At 41.4% G+C, this 21559-nt stretch overlaps 1 protein-coding gene across 1 annotated transcript; it reads right to left on the bottom strand.

Annotated features, from left to right (window-relative positions):
• Positions 1-528: 528 nt before the first annotated feature.
• Positions 529-15949, bottom strand: cnr2 (cannabinoid receptor 2). The gene is made up of 2 exons (XM_052036655.1): positions 15512-15949; positions 529-3785 (listed from the first exon to the last, which is right to left on the bottom strand). Exon 2 carries the CDS (start codon positions 3632-3634, stop codon positions 2486-2488), a length of 1149 nt encoding a protein of 382 aa, XP_051892615.1. The 5' UTR covers positions 3635-3785; positions 15512-15949; the 3' UTR covers positions 529-2485.
• Positions 15950-21559: the final 5610 nt, after the last annotated feature.

The raw sequence follows: 21559 nt of genomic DNA, 5'->3' as shown, positions 1-21559 counted from the left end.
TGTCAATTTCCCAATGACAATCATATTTACCAGGATTGCTTGCTTTTGATCACTGCATTCTGGTTGTCATCCATTTACTGTGGCAAGATAATGAATATATTCAGTGCCTAAAACACTCAAATTTCTCAAATGATTAAGGAAATGTTTCAGAGTGGGTTTGCAATACAAAGAAAGCTCAAATATGTCAAAGAGGCCATATAGTTTTCTCAAGGAAATTCTTGATTGCAATTGCTTTTGTCAAGAAAAATCCAAGGAATTTGTTGTGAGCAGGAACATCAGTCATGTATTGCACCACTTTAGCTCGTCCATCAAGGTCAGATCCTGCCACTGCAATATGTTGCATTCTGTGCTGTTACCAAAGGTGCATTTCTATTCAACACTTTAAAATGATGTAGCCAAGATTACAAACTGGCGTTACAGAATACTGCAAACAAAATCCCATGTTGTACCATTCAGTTGTACCACTTCAGTTTAATGAATATGTACAATAATGAAAAGTTAATCATATAGTTGATTTCCTTTGAAAGTAAAATCATTGGACAGAACATGGCTGCAATTCCAGTTCTCATCCAAACAAAATGATGCACACTTGAGTTCATAATATAATTTACTTAAATGATTTTTCTGTCTATGTTATGGAATATACACAAAATGGAATCCATAAACAATCCATAATTATATAAATATCACATTCTGGTTTCATTATTTTCTTTAATAATGCATGCAGATAATCAATAATGTGAAAGAAGCTGCTATTTATTATCATCAACCTCAGTAAAAGTTAAACAAGGTCCAATTATCAGTAATGACGATTTACCAAATGTTTATTTGGTGAGTTATCACAGGAGACTGGAAACTCCATCATAAATACTGTATATTATCACAGCTAGCAAACAAACTTAAGTAATAGATCAGGAATATACAGCAATCCATAGGTTAAAACAAGGATCTTTAAATCTAAAATGCAGCTGCTGGAAATCCAGAAAATGTTGTATATACTCAGAAGGTTAGGCAGCACATGTGAAAAGAGAAACAGAGTTAACATTTCTGCTCTAAGTCCTGTCATCAGAACTGGAAAAAAATGTTTTAAGTTGTAGAGAAGGTGAAGGGAGGAATGAATAGGACAAAGTGAACATCAGCGATAAGGTGACACCAAGGTTGCCAGGAGGATAAGTTGCAGAGGTCCTCCAGTCAGTGGGTTAATGGGGTAGTTAGAGAACAATAATACAAACAAAGATGCATAGATTGTTGTGAAATAAAGAGTGATGTCTTGAGGAGCAGCACCTCATCTTCTGTCTGGGCATGATGCAGCCTTCAGGACTCAATTTCAAATTCTACAACTTATGCTAACCTGTTTTCCCTGTCTGTATCAGAACTGGTCGTTTCTCCTGTAAGTCATCCATCTGTGATTCTGGCTCAGTTTTTCTCCTTCCGTTAGCAAAGACTGACCTGCTGGGCACGTCCCATAGCCCTGCATCTCAGAACATTTTACACTTCTTGGTGTGCTTTAGCATCCTCTAACTGCTCCAGTTAACCCAATGACCAGAAGAATTCTACAATGTATCCCCATGGTAATCCTAGCTTCACCCTGTTACAGATGTTCCCTTCATCCTATACATCCCTTCTCCCATCTTTCCTGTAAATTAAAAATAACTTGTTTTTCTCTCATTCCCAGTTCTGATGAAGGGCTTTTGACCAGAAATGTTAACTCTGTTTCTCTTTACACGAATATAGCCTGACCTGCTTTCCAACATTTTCTGTTTTTATTATCTTTAAATCTAAATTGTGAAACTCAACAGAACTTTTGTTTGTACCAGTTCTTGGACCAAACAGCAAAGCTATTACTATGTACAAAAATACATCAATAAAAAGTATTCACATTGTTATCAGCTCTTCTGGTTTGGCTCAGTAGACTTGTTTTAACATGATGAGAACTTATCATTTGCAAACAGATTAGTGGTTACAATGTGGGATTATGATCCAATGAGAAATTTTAATAAAGTTTCCCATTTCTGAACTTGTTCTATGTTACCTCTAAGATTAATTTGCCACGATGTTTATTGCACTAACTCGACAGAAAGGTATTTGTTTGTTAAAATTGTGCTACATATTGAAAATCCATTGCAGAATTTATGAAACATGGTCACCCATATACAGTGCTATTTGATAGTGAATGTGTAAAGGCGCTGTTAACATTTTGAAATGCTGATGAAATTGACACCAAAGTCAGGAATACATACTAATATTTTCCTACAGAAAAGTTGGCAAATGTGATTCTTAAATTCTGTAACATATCTGAAGTATCAGTACATAGAAATTCCATCAATGGGTGAATTGGGATCACTTGATGCCTGAAAATGTGTTCACTTGAAAGAAGTCCCCAGTCATGTGGATCCAAATAAGTACCATCAGCTAGACTGCTTTTCCTCTTTGCATAAAGTAAATTGTTGTTCTGAAAGTTTTGTTGTTCAAGCAACGAAATATTTCACACAGGCATGGTGGGTGAGGTACTATTTTCTGAAGTTACAGGGCTATACTTATCACATGATGAACAAACACTTATAATTTGGCTTTTGATCTGTCCATCAGACTCCATACTGCTCTCCAGAGATGACTGCTGCTTCTTGCACCCAGACAATATGTTTACTATTGAACGGCGCATATCTTTGCTCCTTAGCGCATAAACAATTGGATTCATGGTAGAATTTAGCAAACATAGCATGCTGCAAAAAGCAAACACCTTTTTGGTATCTTTGCTTACTTTGGCAAATACATCATATGTCATTAGAGCCAAGGCTGGAGACCAAAATGTAATCAAAATGATTAGTATTAGGCCTAGCGTTTTGGCAAGTTTAATGTCCATACGTTTGTGTCCTAATTTTACTTGACCTTTCCTTCCTTCTTTCTGTTTCTCCATGTAGACTGAATGAAAATGGGCCTTCCATAGAATATGTATATAGGCATGAATTATTAAAACTAACAGACAAGTTATAAGCATTATCCAGCAAATTAAATAGGCTTCATCAACTAAAGGAAATAGCTCGGAACAGTAATTATGTGACTCACAGCAATTCCATCCCATTAAAGGAAGTAAACCTATAAAAATAACAATTAACCACATAACTAAAATGCAGTTCACTGCTTTCCTCTTTGTTATAATTGCCCTGTATTCAGAAGGCCTGTGAATGCATATGTACCTGTCAATAGCAGTGAAGAGCAAACTGCCCACTGAAGCTGAGAACGATGCAATGACACATCCCAGTTTAAACAGAAAGATGTGCTTATTGTCCTTGTACTCAAAAACATGGAAGCCAACAAAACTGTAAACAAATACAGCACTTGCCATGAGGTCGGCAGTTGCAAGGCTAGTAATAAATAAATAAGAAGGTCGACTTCGGAGCTGTGGAGTAAAGAATATCACACATAAAATGAAGATGTTTTCCAAAATAGTAAAAGGCCCCACTGTCAAACACAATGTGGCAATAATTTTCTTTTGGCTTTCTGTAAGGATTAGGAAGTGTTCGATAGGCAATACTGTATGGTTACAAACTATTTTATCCTGTGTGACTGTAGTGTCAGAAATGAGTGAATTTGGAGTTGAGTTGGAATTTGGAGTTGAATCATTTCCATTCATTTTTACAAGCAGAATATTTAAGTTCTATCCTTCAGAATTACTCGGTGCTTCTAAAGTTGATTTAATCAGATTGAGGACCTCAAAAGATGATCTTAAACATGGAATTTTCAGTGTTCTTTAATCTCTTCAGCACCAATTCTCCACTTTATACCTAAAAAAGAGAGAACATAATTAAATTACTAAAGACACTTTAATTTGGCAATCTGATGTGTTCAGAAATTTGTAGAATACATATTATGGCAATAAAATTATTTGCATTGTTGTTTCGTTATCCAGAACTCAGTGGAGTCCAACACCACTTCTATCCCAAGGGACCTGCAATATTTCTGGGAGATCAATAACGTTTCAGATTTCTGGCCCTTCAGTACCATTTAGAACTAATTTAGAATAAGCATCAGGAAAAGTAAACTCACGAGAATGCATCTCATGCAAAACTCTTAACGTATCTTGTTGGTAAGAATTTTTTGTCAATTTTAAAGTGGTTATGTTGTGATATCATATTTTTGTAATATCATGAATGGCACAGTGACACTTGTAACAGACAGTGCTGTATTCAAGAAGTGGTAGAAAGACTTAGTGTTAAGAAAGGGTTGTCAGATTAGAATCTATTAAGGCAAGGGAGCTCATGCACAGTTTTCAATCACAGCTTCCTTGCTGCAGTGGTTATTGGTTTTGTTATTTCCCTCTTGCTGTACACAATCTCAGCCACCACCATTTGTTTCTACCTCTCCGTTGGCCCCTGGAATGCCAAGACATTCTTACTAGCACAGTTGAAGCATACACAGATGTAATGTTGCCTTTGTGCATTGCCTGGGTTATCTTCACCTAAATCCACCAAATGAATTACCCTTTTCTAGCCTTTATAATAGTATTACTTTGTACTAGTCAATTTCAGGGCAGATTTTTATTGACATTTCTGTATTTTTTTTATTCCCTCCATAGATGGCGCTGGATAATACAACATAATAATCCACCATCAGTCCATTAGTCAAATATGTAATAACTTTTAGAAACGCCAGTACTGATCAGATATGGATATATTAATGGGATGAAAAATATGTATAATATTATTCAGACAAATTAAGGTTGCCTGTGTTTTACAAGTCGAAATAACATCTGTTGAAGTCACCCTACCCTCAGGAATTTGAACAAAACAGAACCTAATTTATGTGGTTAAAATCTCAAACACCAATCAGCTTGCTTGGAAACAACATTTACAATAATTTTTATATAACTAATACAGACATACAGCTTTCATCCTAAACACTTTTGGATCTTGTTTTCCAGTAAGAAAACAATTTGTACAGAAATATTAAATGTTATTTAAATTCCTTTCTAACTCTTCACTCCAACTTCATGTAAACACAGTTCTTCCTATAATGCTGGGAGATTCCAAATGCATTGCATATCCCAAATGATAGATCTCTGAGAATATTTTGCATATGTTCACAACAGTGGGATCTCATTGAAGTTCCATACACCAGTGATAATGATTAATAAATAAATCAGTGGCACAAAATAAATAGTTAATTGTGCAACATTCCACTTAAACAGAAAATGTGCAACATTCCACTTAAACAGAAAATAAACATAAAAAGGGGTGGTATGTATGTGTTATAAAGTGCTGTTTGTGAATTATTGTATTGATGTCCCCTAAAAATATTTTACCTACTCTTTTCATGAAGGATTTGTCAACAAACAAATTAATAGACTATTAATATATAGATGTTAGCTATCAAATTGAGACAAACTCGTGATCTTTTGCATTTGATTAATTTAACAAAAAAAGAAGAAATGTCGCTTAGATGGTATATTGTTTGGGGTAAAAATATGGATGGAGGGAGTGTTGTAAGGTGAATGGAAAACCTGATGGGGTTGAGGTATTTGACTAATCTTGAGGTCCTGAATAAACAGGAAAAGAGCAGTAAAATAAGTTTTCTTTTGAATGCAGTGGGATGCAACAAGAAAGAAAGTAGTGCCTGACTATACTCAGAGTTTCACAGGAACAAGGAAAGATGTCCAGAGACACATTGGCCCTAATGCTTCAGCTGTAGTCAACAAGGAACAGAAGTGTGACAGAGTTGAGACGGAATAAGACAAGGGTTTGCAGATATAAGAGAAATTTTAAAGTCTTCAGTGGATCTGTGTTTTATCAATGGAAGTGTTTGGCGGAACATAGGAAATCTATTTCTTTGACTAACTTTAAATTTTTGACAATGTAGTTCCTCACATGATATATTTCAAATGATACAAAGGCTACCACTATAGGTTTTGGCTAATTATTTAATTCCCTTACTAAATTATATTTTGAGACTGGATGTTGAAGGGAAGTCTAAAGGTCTGGGATTATGCTCACCTAAGGTCTATACAAAATGCATGAAATCCACAGGCAAATTATCAAATTGAATTATAGCTTTACTGACATATTGGGTGTTGCAGGGATTTTTTTTCCAAGAGTTCAGTCTGATGATCACTTATCTGATTCATGTAAAAGTCTAATTTGAAATAAAAACTGAAAATGCTGTAAATACTCAGCAGGTCAGGCAGCATCTGCAGAGAGAGAAAGAGTTAATGTTTCAACCCAGTAACCTTTTGTCAGAGCTGATGAAAGAACTGACAGCTCTGATGAAAATTTAATTACCTAAAACCTTTCCTCACAGATGCTGCCTAATCTAATGAGTACTTACTGCATTTTCTGCTTTTATTTCAGATTTTCAGAATCTGCATTTTTTTCGCTTTTCGAAAGCCTAATATGAAAGAGCTGGTGTATAACCAAAAGAATTCCACCTCCATAAGCTTCACACCATAAGTATCTTGATAATTAGGGTTGGGGTTAGAATGTATTATTGGTGAATAAGTTAAAAATGATAAAAGCAGGTGTTTTCAGTGGTTTATGATTTCCATTTTGATTTCCCATTTCCATTATTTTTTCTCTATCAGTCTGATGTACAGTGTTCTAACCCTTCACCATAACATGTAAAATACATGATTCACTTTTCAGTAAACACATAATATCCCCTCTCAAGGAGAATCTATGATACAAAATGGTTTCTGTCTTAGTTCCAGTTAGCTTTAGAGGTCTCCAGCAGTTGCACGTAATGGGTAATCTACAACTAATTCAGAAATTCTGGCTCTGCTTTCCAAATACATTCTCATCCTATTTCATGCTTTTCCACAAAAAGAGGGTTGAAATTGAAAGAGCTATGTTTTAAAGAGCCATTGCGAGTCAAATAAACTATGTGGCATTCTTTGAGGAAGTCTGTTGATGCAAAGGGTGGACGATGACTGAAATAATTTAGTGGATAAGGAGACATAGACTCTAAAGGTTTTCAAATAGGAATGCTCACTTTGTGTTATGTTACTGAACTAATAAACTAGAAAATGCAAGTTCAAGTCCCACCATGGCAGTTGGCAAGTCCAGTTAAAAAATAATCTGGAAATAAAAATCTAGCAGCACTAAAAGATAATCACAAAACCATTCAGATTGTTTTGCCCATTGTTTAACTAATACAGGCAGTCCCCAGATTACAACAGGGTTCCATACCGGGGAACTGTTTGTAAGTCGGAAATGAACAAAAACCGCACGTGGGAGAGGATCGCAGAAACAGCTGTGACAGGAGAGTGAGCTGGTGAGGGAAGAGCAGCCATTAGCCATCTTCACTGACTCTGTGAGTGAGCAAGCAAGTCTGCTCAGTGCCCGCAACTCTACTTGGTTCGACCCAGCCTTGCCCCCAGTCGTTGCGGTTGGCAGAAGGACATGTAGGTTTTCAGAAAAGAAACTAGCCATCTCTACACAATTTGACTTGTTCATGCCTCCATTAGCACATCAATGTAGTTGACTCTTCACATTGAAGTAGCCTAGCAAAATACTCAGTGGCATCAAAACAATTAGAAATAGAAAATACTGATTAACTACCTTACAGTATCAATGCATGAAATCAAGACAAAAAAATTGTGAATCCAGGATTGTCAAACCTGTAACGCCTCCTTCATTAGCATCTAATGACTTAAGTCAAAGTTGAGAGAACTGTCCAGCAGATGTAGTCCCACTTAAATTACCACCCAATTAGCCAGTGATGAGTCCGACCTTGTGACCATATTTATCATTTTTCAAATGAAATCATGTCAAATGACTAACTCTGGTTGAATGAGAAGTCAGAAGATCATAATGGGAACTGCAATAGATCATCTTGATAATCAGGAGTCATGTCTCAACACTGAACTACACGTATGCCAAATGGTATAGGAAATCTGCAATGAAAGTGGTCCCACAACCAAAAGATTGTCAAAGTTTGAAATTCTGTCAAATACAGTCAGAAATGGCTGTAGATAATTAAGCAACAAGGAAGGTGGGTATCAATTAACACTCATTACCATTCATGGTCTGCCTTTAACTATACAAAAGTAGACTGATATATTGGTAAGCACCTTTAATAAGAAGTGTAGAGTGGATTATGCTCTTCAGTTTTCAATTCACAGAACTACTTGTGTCGAGATCCTAATACAGCTTTGACCTGAACACAGACACAAGATCTGAATTCCATATGGGACATGGATATTTTTGAGTCAACAGTTGATTGAAGGTGCCATCAATGGAGCTGGTTAACTTTCCCATGGCTTGCGTTATCCTGATTTAAAGGATGATGATGGAGCATATTGCTCTAGGAAATCTTAGACTCAAATATCTTCCATTGCTACATCAATAACTTTGCATTTGTTAGAAAGTTGGATGTGGAATTTTTCAATAATGATTTTTTCAAATTCCTCAGCCAACAAAATAGTGCAGCACAACCTGAAAATATCCAAGCTTTGGTTGGTATCTGCTAAGTAACATTTACTTCACTCAAGTGCCAGACATGAACATCTCCAACAAGAGGGAATCTATTTGCCTCCCACTGATGTTCAATGGGATTTTTTGTAAGTACTCCCTTGCAGTTGAGCCATGACTTTCTTCTGCTCCACATATGTGGTTCTGAGGGGACCTATGAGCCATACGTAGGATCTTTAGACTCTGCCACAGTGGGGCAAGAGGATAGAGCAGATGGGTGGTTAGCATGGGGGATGGAGGGCTCCTTCCACCATTTCTGATGGGCTTCTGTGTTCTCCCTATGAAAGGGCATGAAGTGCTCACTGCCTTCCTCAATGCATCTTCTCCATTTGGATCAGTTACAGGCCAGGAACTGCCATGATTCAGTGAGCATATTACAATTTTTCATGGAGGCTTTGAAAACATCCTTGAAGCATCTTCTCTGTTCTCTTGGTGGAGCTCAGAGAAGTGTGTTTGTTTCTGAGTCTGGTGCCAGCCATGCAAACAATGTGGCTCACCATTGGAGCTGGCTGAATACGATTAGAATCTCAATGCTGGGGAGGTTGGTCTGAGAGAGCGTGCTGCCAATGGTTTGCCTATTCTGCTAATAGATTTGGAGGTTTTGTGGAGTTCATGTTGATGGTATCACTTCAGTGCATTGAAGTGCCTGTTAGATGTAGTCCATGTTTCCAAAGAATTCAGAAGGCAGGGATCATGCTGGGGATCACCAGGAGCTTGGTGCCAGGTTTGAGGTCTTGATCTTCAAACATTCATTTCCTCAGATGGCCAAAGACTTGCCAAATACTGGAGGGGGCAATGAAGTTTGTAACTGATGTCCATCGTTGCTAAAAGATTGCACTTGTGGTATGGCCCATTTTGGTGGCAGCTAACAGGAATATAGATATATACTCAAGACCATTTAAAACTGAAAACTGTAGTGGAAACTACTGCAGTAAATAACGTGTTTTTAAGCCATTTAAATGTATTTGTGATCCTATGAATGTTAGACAGGCCCGACAGACTCGGCAGAACAGGCCAACCACAAGGTGAATTCAGCAGCTGGAAACATCAGGGAGGCCTCCATTGTGCCAGAAAATGTGGTGCTGAGGAGGACCTCAGGTAAGACTGAAACATAGGGGCTTAAGACCACCCCTCCCCAGCATCCTTCTGGCCAAAATACAATTGCTTGAGAACAAGACAGAAGACCTGAGAGCAAGATTGCTTTATCACAGGCATCTAAGGGACTGCTGTGTGCTCTGTTTCACAGAGACATGGCTCACCCCTAACTCTCCTGACACGGCACTTCAGCCCAAGGGGTTTTCAATCCACTGCATGGACCGGAATGCAACATTGGGTAAGGGAAAATGCAGTGGCGTCTGCTTTATGATAAACTCATTGTGGTGCACGGATGTGGCGGTCTTGTCTCATTCCTGCTCCCCCGACCTGGAACATCTGGCAGTGAAGTGCCGACCGTTCTACCTACCAAGAGAGTTCATCCTGACTGCAGTCTACATCTCAGTTCAGGCAGACATCGAGCTAACTCTTGAGGAACTAAGTGCCATCAACAAGAATGAAGAGGCATACCCCGACTCCTGTCACATCATGGCAGGAGACTTTAATTAGGCTAGTTTGAAGAAATCTCTGCCTAACTACCATCAACACAACATCTGCAACACCAGGGGACCCAACAAACCCGACCACTGCTATATCACTGTCAAGAGCATCAACCACTCCATCCCTCGACTGCACATTGGTAAATCCAGCCATGTGGCTGTGCTGTTTCTGCCTGTGTACAGACAGAGACTGAAGAGCGCAGCACTGGTGAAGAGGACAACGAAGAGCTGGACAGGAGAGGTGGAGGAGTGAATTCGGGATTGCTTCAAGTCAGTGGACTGGACCACGTTCAAGGATTCATCAGTGGACCTAAATGAATATGCCACAATAGTCATCAACGTCATAAGAAGAAACGTGGATAGGTGTGTATCCACAAAAACATTTCGAGTCTTCCCCAACCAGAGGCCCTGGATGAACCAGGAGATTTATAATCTGCTGAGGGCTAGATCTGTGGTGTTTAGGGCTGGTGACCCAGAGTCATATAAGAAGTCCTGGTATGACCTCCGGAAGGCCATTGCGAGCCGACTAAACTGGAATCATGGACGGACACTCAACAGCTGTGGCAGGGCTTGCACAATATTACTTCATACAAGGCAAGATTGGTCAGCATAAGTGGTAACCAACCGTCACTCCTAGCTAAACTCAATACCTTTTATACACGTTTTGATAGGGAGAACTATGACACACCCACATTTCCAGATGACCCTATAATCTCAAGAGGGTGAACCCATGAAACATGTCTGGTCTAGATGGCATACCAGGCCAAGTTCTAAAGATCTGTTTGGAGTAACTGGCTGGAATATTTATGGACATAGTCAACCTCTCGCTTCTGCAGTCTGAGGTTCCCACCTGCATCAAAAAGACACTTATTGTACCAATGCCCAAGAAGACCTGGTGACCTGCCTCAATGACTAGCATCCAGTCGCACTTACATCAGCTTCAAGGGGTTGGTTTTAGCGCAAATCAACTCTTGCCTCAGAGATTACCTGAATCCACTTCAATTTGCCTAGCATCACAATAGGTCAACAGCAGATGCGATTTCTTTGGCTCTTCACTCTGCTGTGGACCATCTGGACAACAGGAACATGTATGTCAGGTTGCTGTTCATTGACTACAGCTCGCGTTCAATACAATCATCCCATCCAAACTTATCATCAAGTTTCAAGACCTGGGTCTCTGTACTTCCCTCTGCAACTGGATACTCAACTTCTGCATCAGCAGACCTCAGTCAGTGAGGATTGGTGACAACATCTCCTCCTTGCTGACCATCAACACAGGTGCACCCCAAGGCTTGTGCTTAGCCCCCTGCTCTACTCCCTACATACACATAACTGTGTGACTAAGCACAGCTCCAATGCCATATACAAATTTGCCGATCACGCCACTGTTATTGGACAAATTACAGGTGGTGATGAGTCAGCGTACAGGAGCGAGATAGGACATCTGGTTGAGCGGTGCTGCAACAACAACCTCTTGCTCAACATCAGTAAAACTTAACTGATTGTTGACTTCAGGAAGAGGAAGGGGAGTGAACATGCGCCTGTCTACATTGGGGGATCGGCAGTGGAGTGGGTCAACAACTTTAAATTCCTGAGTGTTAACATATTGGATAACCTGTCCTGGGCCCAGCACATAGATGCAATCACAAGGAGGGTGCGCCAGCATCTTTACTTTCTTAGGAGGTTAAGGAGGTTCAGCTTGTCACTGAACACTAACAAACCTCTACAGATGTACTGTTGAAAGTATCCTGACTGGTTGCATCCTGGCCTGGTACGGCAATTCAAATGTGCAGGAACGTAAGCAGCTGCAGAGAGCAGTGGATTCAGCCCAATACATCACGGACACATCCCTCCCCACCATCGGTAGTATCTACATAAAGTGCTGCCTCAAGAAAGCAACATCTATCATCAAAGATCCCCAACATCCAGGCCATGCCATCTTCTCGCAGCTACCATCAGGCAGGAGGTACAGAAGCCTGAAGTCCCACACCACCAGGTTCAGGAATAGCCACTTCTTTCAGCCATTTGGTTCTTGAACCAACCTGCACAATCCTAATCACTATCTCAGTACAGCAACACCACTTTGACCAATTTGCACTGCAATAGACTTTGTTTTTTTTGTTCTAATTGTATTCTTTCTTGTATAATTTTATATGATTTATGTTTTTCTTATGAATGTTGTGTTCGTAATGCTATGTGCTTGTGATGCTGCTGCAAGTAAGTTTTTCATTGCACCTGTGCATACATGTACTTGTACATATGACAATAAATTCAACTTTGACTTTGGAGGGTGTTCCATGTTTTCAAGGGTCCCATTGTGGACCTTTCATGTCAGAGACAGTGTTGTGCTGCAGTGGCTTGTTGGCAGAGAACCTTTGTTCTGTGAATGTTTCGTGTAAAGCCCATTCTCTCATGGACTTCGGTGAACAGATCAACAATGACTTGGAACTCAGTATCAAGAGTTAATATACTTCAGTGTGTCTGCAAACTACAGCTCAATGACTGAGGTTGGAGCAACCGAGGAGCGGAGTGGAGGTGATGGAGGTTGAATGGTTTCGCATTCTTCCTGTGAATTAGCTCCACTTCAATGGGAAGTTTATTGGATATGAGAAGCAATATTGCAGCAAGAAAGGTCGAGAAGAGGGTTGAAGCAATAACACATACAAGGTGGTGATGAAATAATTTCATTTGCCTTGGTGCCTCAAGAAGCTTCACATCATCCAGGTAATGCACAGTCTACTGGATTGGTACCTCATCACTAGCCTAAGCATCCACAATTCTATCATTGGTATACCGTAGCTGCAGTGTATACGAAATACAGAATCCACAGCAGCAATTCACAAGGCTTCTTCAATAAGACTAAGCAAGCTCTTGATCCCCATTACCCAGAAGGTTAAAGCCAGTATTGGAACTCTGTCACCTTTCCAACTCTTTCTCTATCCTGACTTGGATAAGAGTCATTGGTCTTTGAACATTGCTGATTCAAATCACGGAACTCCTTAATGTGCTACTCTATTGGCATCTTTTGTGAACGGCATAACCTCTGCTTAGTTTAATGCAGTGCAGCCTCACCACTGAGCTCCCCTGGCCTCTTGTCCGATCTAAGTGCTCAACTCACTGAAACATGCTAGTTCACGAGAAAAATTGAACCCTAATGTGACCAATTTAGTGCCCGCGATGAGCAGTTTGACAACGGCTCTTCAAACAAGTGCCTGCTTTAGAGCCTCGCAAATTGGGCACAATCCTAGTCAAGGACTCAAAAGTCCGGGGATCTGTCAGAAGCAGCAGGTACTGGCCCAGTCCCAATATCGGCTTTACCACAAGGTGCGTGTCCGTCCTCCCCTTTCCCAATAACCAGAGGACCAGTTTTAGGACTTTCCAAAACAAACTTTTAAATGTTCAAGTGTCCTTTGTGAAGCCGATGTCTTTATCTCGCTGAGCAAACGGAACTACAGATGGACTGCCCAAGTAAAACTTCCCTGCTCACGGAGAACAAGCCCCCTCTTCTTCAATGCCCCGGAAGAAACGGGGCATGTACAGAGCAGAGCGAGATGCAGTATCTGAGGCACTCTAATGAATAGCCGCTGGTGAAGAGGGAGTCTAGATCAAATGAATCTGGCACCGCGCTCACCATGGCGCTTGGTGTGGGCTAAGAATCCTGTCAAATTTCCCATTCGCTGTTTTCAGAGCGGAATTGGATCATAACGGATGCCCCCGAGTCTGAGGTGACGAGAGCAGAGCCAGGTCCCAGGTTAAACGTGCAAGAGTGTCGCGCGGAGATTGCACCGGTTAAACTTCCCTTCCTTTAATCCCACGGCATTCTGGAGGCAAAGGCGACCCTTGCCCATCGCAGTTCTTCAGTCCAGGGTGGATCGAGCCTCCCCTACAGTCTGACGTAGACTGAAGCCAGCGAGTAAAACCAGGGGCAGTCACCAGTCTTCCTAGTGTGGACAACCGGCACCCAGCAGTGAACATCTGTTTTCCTTTTACATTAAACCATCCATCTAGCCATCCACATCTCTTCGAATTAAACCCTCACTTTAACCCAGAGCTGTGTCCACATTCGGTCCTTTTCAACTTTTTTCCCCTATTTCTCATTTCTTTTTCCCTTTCTTTTCTTTGGAGCCGACTCGATGGGCCGAATGGCCTACTCCCGCTCCCTTGTCTTGTGTGATCTTGTGAACTGTTTCAATGCTGCGGGACTTGAGTCAACAATTCAGATGAAAGATCAACGACCTGAAACTTTAACCATTTCTCTCTCACAGATGCTGCCTGACCTCTGACTATTCCCAGCTTTTTGTTTTCCTTTCCATTTCCCTCGTGAACCGCGTTTGCCCCAGGTGTGTCTGAACTGTAATTTCTGTGCATAAACCATGCCAGTGCTAAACGAGAGTTATCACCGTGTTATCACCAAGTTATCACTCGGGAATAGACTTGACAAAGTCTTCTGTATTCAAAAGCATGGAACAAAATGTATATAAAAATACCATAAATTCTTTGGTAGGAAAGCGATGCGTTTTTCATCGTTTTATTTGCTGCATGGGCAATTCTTCTATTCGCATATTCGGTTCTTCCCTCCATAGTGGCATCTAAATTGCCCGGACTGGGTCGCCATCGAGAACAGCACAATGACTTGGCAGGGGCTCCACTCTCGCGTTGGAAGCCCTTATAAACAGGTTAGGCTGCCGCTGATCTATTCTCGGTAAGTTTAGAGCAGTTTCACGTTTTCTTCAATCACACATATCTCCAACTCCCATCTCAGTACCTATCTCATTATCAAGAAATGTCAAGGCTGCATTCTTGTGAATTAACGAGAACTTGACTGACTGTTAAAAGGATACCGTTCATTCTGAGACACAAGAGACTGAAGGTGCTAGAATCTGGAGAAATAGACAATCTGCTGGAGGAACTCGGCGGGTCGAGCAGTATCTTTCTTAAGGGGTGGAGGAACTGTCGACCCCTCGGGTCGAAACCCTGTATGCTGATTTGGGACCTTCCACCCGCAGCCAGAGAGCTGAGAGCACCGGTTCCATTACCGGCGGAGACCGCTTCCAGCGAAGATCTCTCCATTTGCAACGCCCGGAGTCACGAATTTCAGATTATTTTGTGGTGAGGGCGAAAAAGTCGTCCCGAAGGCTGACCGGAGCTCGGATCAGTTACTTCCCGGGGCAGTGGAGGGAGCTCAGACCAACTTCTCCATGAAGGCTCCGCTACTCAAGACGCTGCCGGGGTATACAACCCACAAAACCGGCAGTTAAAACTGTCCCTACAATTCCGTGTGTCAATCCTAGATTATTGAAAACCGAAGGCAGTAATTTCGTTCGAACGAAAATCTTACCAAGCATGTAGCCAAATTATAACTTCTTGAATTTTTGGACGAAATATGTATTTACAAGGGCAGGGCAGAAATCAGTTTCAGTGGAAGGCTGCATTTTAATCTCTGGTATTTATTCTTACCTGATTACACTTCGCGTGTCCCATGCCAATCACCGTGTCTGGATACAACTGATCGCCTCCGAGGAATGTGAAGTTGGCTCCTGGCGTCTGACAGGTACCGCTGGACCCTGGATACCAAACCCCTCGGGTCGTGTATCGTCCTCCTCTCAGATCGCTTGCCGCCGCTCTGTTTAAACCACCTCTGTGTATGCGAGTTCCTCTTTGCCTCTCGCCCTCTTGCAGTCTTTCGGCTGCTGGTCTCCTGTCACTGGGTCCTCCGCTCTCAGTCTGCAGCTCGCTCTTTCACAGGTTACAAGGGAAATTCCCCAACACCACACGCTGGTGTTAGACCATCAGCGTTATCGATGCGTCACTCTCTGCGAGGAACCTGTTCTTACAGGGCAATGTATTGCCAGAGACCCAGAGAGACACACTGCCAACCAAGCTGTTTTGACTATGAGTTATTAACCTGTCCCTCACATAGCAACCAACCAATTATGTGTCTCCCTGCTGTACTGGTAGGCTGGACTCACTCTGAAAGGTCAAAGGAAAATTTACTGTAGAAAGAGCTTCAGGGGCACCAGTCTCCGGTGACTGGTAACTTTCGATTGGATCATTCTCACCAATCAGTGGCTCAACTGCTTTAAAGAAAGAGCATGGGATCCAGTCATAGCTTCATGGAATCAATCAGCACAGAAATCGGCCTTCCAGCTCACCACGTCCATGCCAACCATCAAGTACCCATCTATAGCATGTCTATAGTATAGCATGGTAGTGTAGTGATTAGCATAATGCTATTACAGAGCCAGCGACCCGGGTTCGATTCTGGCCACTGTAAGGACTTTGGATGTTCTCCCCTTGTCTGCGTGGGTTTCCTCCAGGTGCTCCAGTTTCCTCCCACATTCCAAAGACATAGGGGTTAGGAAGTTGTGGGCATGTTATGTTGGCGCCGGAAGCGTGGCAACACTTGCGGGCTGCCCCCAGAACACACTGCGCAAAAGGTGTATTCCACTGTGTGTTTCGATGTACATGTGACTAATAAAGATATCTTACTAAATGCTTATAGTAATGCTTGGTACCAGCTGCCTATTTCTCAGTAATTCAAGTGCTCATCTAGATCCACTACTTCTTGAATGTTCTGAAAGTATTTGCCTCCACCAACCCTTCTTGCAATGTATCTCAGATTCCAGCCATCCCATGGGTGAAAAGATCCTCCTCAGATCCCCTCTAAACCTCTTATCCCTTACCCTAAATCCATGCCCTCTTGGTTTTTGACACTCTCTCATGAGAAAAGTTTCTTACTTTCTATCCTATTTGTGCTCCTCACAATCTTGTATACCTCTATCAGCCTTCTCCACTCTACGGAAAACAAACACAGCCTACCCAGTCTCTCCTTGTGTTGAAAACCAAAATACTGTAGATGTTGGTAATCTGGAATAAGACAGAAAATTCTGGTAAATAATGTTTTGATCAAAGGTTGACAAACTGACCTGAATTTTTTTCCCCTCATTTTATGGGAAATATTGAGATCATTGGCAAGACACAAACGAGATATGATGAGTGAAGCACCTAGAGGACACCCTGAGAGGAATAACATGGTATTGAAGGGGGCACTGAGGTGGCAGTGAGAGGAGTTGTGTGAGAACAGTGACTGGAACAGTGAGGAGGCAGCAAATTCAGCACTGAGGACATTAACTTTATGCCTTAAAAATGACCAAATGTATCAGTATCTGGTTACATTCAGTTAAAATAAAACATAATTTTTATAAGTGACTCCTGGAAATGTTTTGGATTGTAAATTTCTTTCCTCCTTCCCCCTTAGAATGTACAACATCACTGTCCTGTTATTCATTTATACGGAGGTTACTTGTACTGTGAATCTTCAGATATTTCATTGACAACATCTGAAAGAATTGTTCCTGTTATTTGGGTTGCAGACCCTTGGCCTGTTGGAATGGGCAGATACATGGAAAATGAAATTTAATGCAGGGAAATGCAAAGGAACACATTTGATAGGAAGAGTGTGGAGAGACAATATAAATTCAATTACATAATTCTAAAGAGGGAGATTCTAAAGATCTTTGAAAGTAGCAGGCATGATTACAAAGTGTTTTGTAAAGCATATCAGGCCCTGGCCCTCATAAATAGAAGTTTAGAATCTTCTTTATTTCAAAAATATACTTTATTCATTTTATATATAAATACAGTTATTATTTTTTATTTTTGAAAATGTGAATATTTCACATTGAAAGCAACTGGCTCGGAACAATGTTTCCTCCAACATGGTAAAAGTGGGTTAGAGTGGGACTAGTGTAAATGGTGTTCGATAGTCGGCATGAACCCAGTGGGCCAAATGCCCTGTTTCTGTGCTGTATCTCTCTATGGTTCTACCTGTCCCCGGTGTTGCAAAGGATGGGCCTGGCCCTGTTGCTGTGCAATATCCCAGTCAGCTGGATGTTGCCGCACTACCTGTCCTTCGTGAAAAAGTTCTTCCAGACCAACACCTTTGACCACAAGTCCATCAGGCAGTGGTCAGCATGGAACATCCTGCCGACACTGCAGGAGAAGGACTCGATGGATACTGTGGGGTGGTTCCCTGAGCAGACTCTCCAGATCATCTGGCAGAATGCCTCATCACCAGAACTCACCAACAAGCACCAAGACCTTGCTTGGCTGGCGGTGAGAGGGACTCTCCCAGTCAGATCCTTCCTGCATGGTCGAAACACCAGTTCCAGCACACACTGCCCCCGGGAGGACTGCGCTGGGGACGAGACTGTTGCCCACCTCTTTGCGGGCTGTAGGTTTGCGAGGAGGGTGTGGCGAAAGATGCAATGGTCCTTGTCACGTTTCATCCCCAGCAGCTGTGTAACAGAGGATTCTCTGATCTACTGGCTGTTCCTGGGGACACACACAGAGACGGACATCAACTGCTGCTGGAAGGCCATCAACTCGGTGAAAGATGCCTTTTGGTCTGTCCGAAACTTGCTGGTCTCCCAGCACTGCGAGATGTCCGTAGAGGAATGCTGCTGACTGGCACATTCCAGGCTGCAGGAGTACGTGTTGAGGGACGCACTGAAGCTGGGTGCAGCCAACGCAAGGGCTCGGTGGGGAAGGACTACAGTTTAGGGTTCTTCTGCCACAGGAGAGGGAGGGGCAGGGTCAGGCAAGGAGCCCCTTAAAAATTGTAAATATGGGATTGGGGTATCTCCCCAGGGAGCCACACGAGTGGCATCGGTGCTGTGGTTCTTTATAAAAAGGTAACACCAATGATTGATCAGTACACGAATATAAAGGTTTGCACTGTTTTATGGTTGTATATAGATTTTATGATGAATAAAGTTTATTTTGGAATTTTAAAAAAGTATCTCTCTATGACTCCATGACTCTAAAATCAAGGAGGTAGACTTGCATTGAGAAACATTGGTTCGGCTACAAATGGAGCATTGCATCCCATTCTGGTCAAGCATATTAGGAAGAATGCGAAGGCCCTATATAGGGAGTGGAAATAACTTACGATAATGTTTTCAAGGATGAGAGATTTTAGTTATGATAATAGATTGGAGTCTAGAATTGTTCTTGGAGCAGAGGAAACTGAGATGAGATTTGATAGAGGTATGCATAATCTTGACAGGTTTAAAGAGGGTAAGCAGATGGAGAGAAACTGTTCCTGTTAGCAGTGCATCAAAAACAGAGGACAGAGGATTACAGTGAGGGCAAAAGGTCCAGGGGTAATACAAAAAAGAATAATTTTAAGCAGCAAATGGCTTTGATCTAAAATGAACTACGTGAAAGTTTGGTGGGTGCAATTTAAATTGAGGCTTTCAAAAGATAATTGAATAAATTTTTGAAGATTAAAAAAATTGCTCAACTATGTGGAAAGAACAGTGACAATGGAACAATCAGGCTGCTGTGGAAAGAGACTGCACAGAGTTAATGCCTGGAGAGGCCTCCTGCACTGTAATAATTCTGTGATCCTTTAATTCTATAACTCTACACACACACACTGAGTATTCAGACACAAGTCTCCATATTAAGACCTGAGATGCTTAAGAAAGAAAGCAAGTCACTCCTCAGTTTTTGCTTTAATCTACATGTTTTGATATTTCACTTATCTTGCACAAGACTTCTGATATGAAGGAAATTGCTTCATAGGAAATGACTATGAGATGTGGCAAGAGACTTTAGTGAAAGAAATACAAACATAACCTAACAGCTTAGATATCTAAAATCTGGTTTTTAAGATGAGGACCTGGCAGATGAGTATCACAATATGCAAAAGTTGTTTCACAGTGATCATAATCAAAGGTTTTCGCTGCCTTTGTTTGTATAAAATCATATATTCAATGTACTCATGTATCTGGAATCCACTTTCTATTTTATATTGCCTCTTTTGCCTTCTTACCAATCTTCAAAGATTTGTATATCAGCACACATATGGAAAGGCCTTAGGACAGAACTGGAACAAGACCAGAAGACTACGCGAACATCCTCATTCACGGCAGGTTAATCTAGGCTAATAGTCCAGTGCAATAGTAAGGGAGGGTTTCACCCTCTATCAGATGAGACATACAACTGAGGACATGTCTGCTTTCTCAGACGATATAAAAATTCCCATGGTGCTATTACAAAGTTTCCTCCTGTGTCCTGGCCAATGTTTTTCTTCTCACCCTGCATCACCAGGACAGGTTCACATTGCTGCTTGTAAGTACTTGTGGTGAAGAAATTACCAGCAATATTTCCTGCATTTCAACAGTGACTACATTTCAAAACTATCTCATTGGTTGTACAGAGCTTCTGTGGGTCCTGAGAATTACATGTAAAAGGTGATGTTGAAATTGCCAATCATTCTTCTTAGATGAAGCTCAAATAAGGGGCCTGAAGTCCAATGATTGAAGAAACTGGTGGCAACAGAGTTCTCTTATAGGTAAACACTGTGCCAATTATCCAATTATTTACTTTCCCCGCAATGATAAGAATTTTACTGTTTGCAGTGTGCTTACTTTGAATGTTCTTCCCTCTCCCCTGCTTACTTACCGCATCACCACCCCACAAGATATCCAATTGAGCCCTTTGCTTTGAATGGTTCAAGCTTCTGTTTGGCTGCTCTGTCCGTGTTCCTCCTGCAACTTCCCTCCGTTTTTGTTATTTACCAAGTTGAGTATAAAAAAAATTCAATCCATTTCATCTTATTCCTATTTAAAGCTAATTCATCTCAATAGAAAGCAAAGTAAGCTGTCCCAGATCAAATTCATGTGGCACAACATTAATGAAAGATATTAGAGGTGGGCTTTTGGGGACTGTACTAGTCTGGAGGAGAATGAGTGAACTGACTTGTTAAAAAAAGAAATTCTCTGCAATCCAGTGCTATAGCCCAGTAGACCAGATTGCAGGATGTTCCTGTCTGTTGCAGTTTGTTTTAATCACTGTGGATCTGGTCACTACCTAATTCATTCTGCTAGGTCCATCAACCTGGCCCTAAAACAGGAGGAACCATGCTCCAGACCATCATTGACTCATTCACTGAAGCTTCTGAAAGGACGGGCCTCATATACAACATCTGCAACACACACATCTTCTGCCAACCTCCCACTGCTATGCAACACCATCCTACATCAATAAAAGTTCCACGACAAGATTCTAGAAACTGTGGATCACCTCCCAAATCCCAGAGCTACCTCTAAGCAAAGACAGACAACAGTGATGGAATTCACCATTGCCTTTAATGCAACAACATATAATTTGGTCATCTTCAGAAAAAGGCATTTGAAGCTCAAGACTAGCAGTATTCCTGTCATATACACTTCTGACACTTGGACTTATTGCAGCAGGTGCCATAAGATAAGATATCTTATCTTAAGATATCTTTATTAGTCACATGTACATCAAAACACACAGTGAAATGCATCTTTTGCGTAGAGTGTTCTGGGGGCAGCCCCCAAGTGTCACCAAGCTTCCGGCGCCAACGTAGCATGCCCACAGCTCCTAACCTGTACGTCTTTAGAATGTGGGAGGAAACCAGAGCACCCAGAGCAAACCCATGCAAACACGGGGAGAACGTACAAACTCCTT

Source organism: Pristis pectinata, chromosome 22 (genome assembly GCF_009764475.1).
Source record: "Pristis pectinata isolate sPriPec2 chromosome 22, sPriPec2.1.pri, whole genome shotgun sequence".
Taxonomy (NCBI): domain Eukaryota; kingdom Metazoa; phylum Chordata; class Chondrichthyes; order Rhinopristiformes; family Pristidae; genus Pristis; species Pristis pectinata.
Note: the sequence above shows the minus strand (reverse complement) of the source record. Positions and strands in the feature narration are given on the sequence as shown.

Bases quoted from the DNA above. Each gene is read 5' to 3' on its own strand.
- cnr2 (XM_052036655.1), bottom strand. From the start codon at position 3,634: ATGAATGGAAATGATTCAACTCCAAATTCCAACTCAACTCCAAATTCA.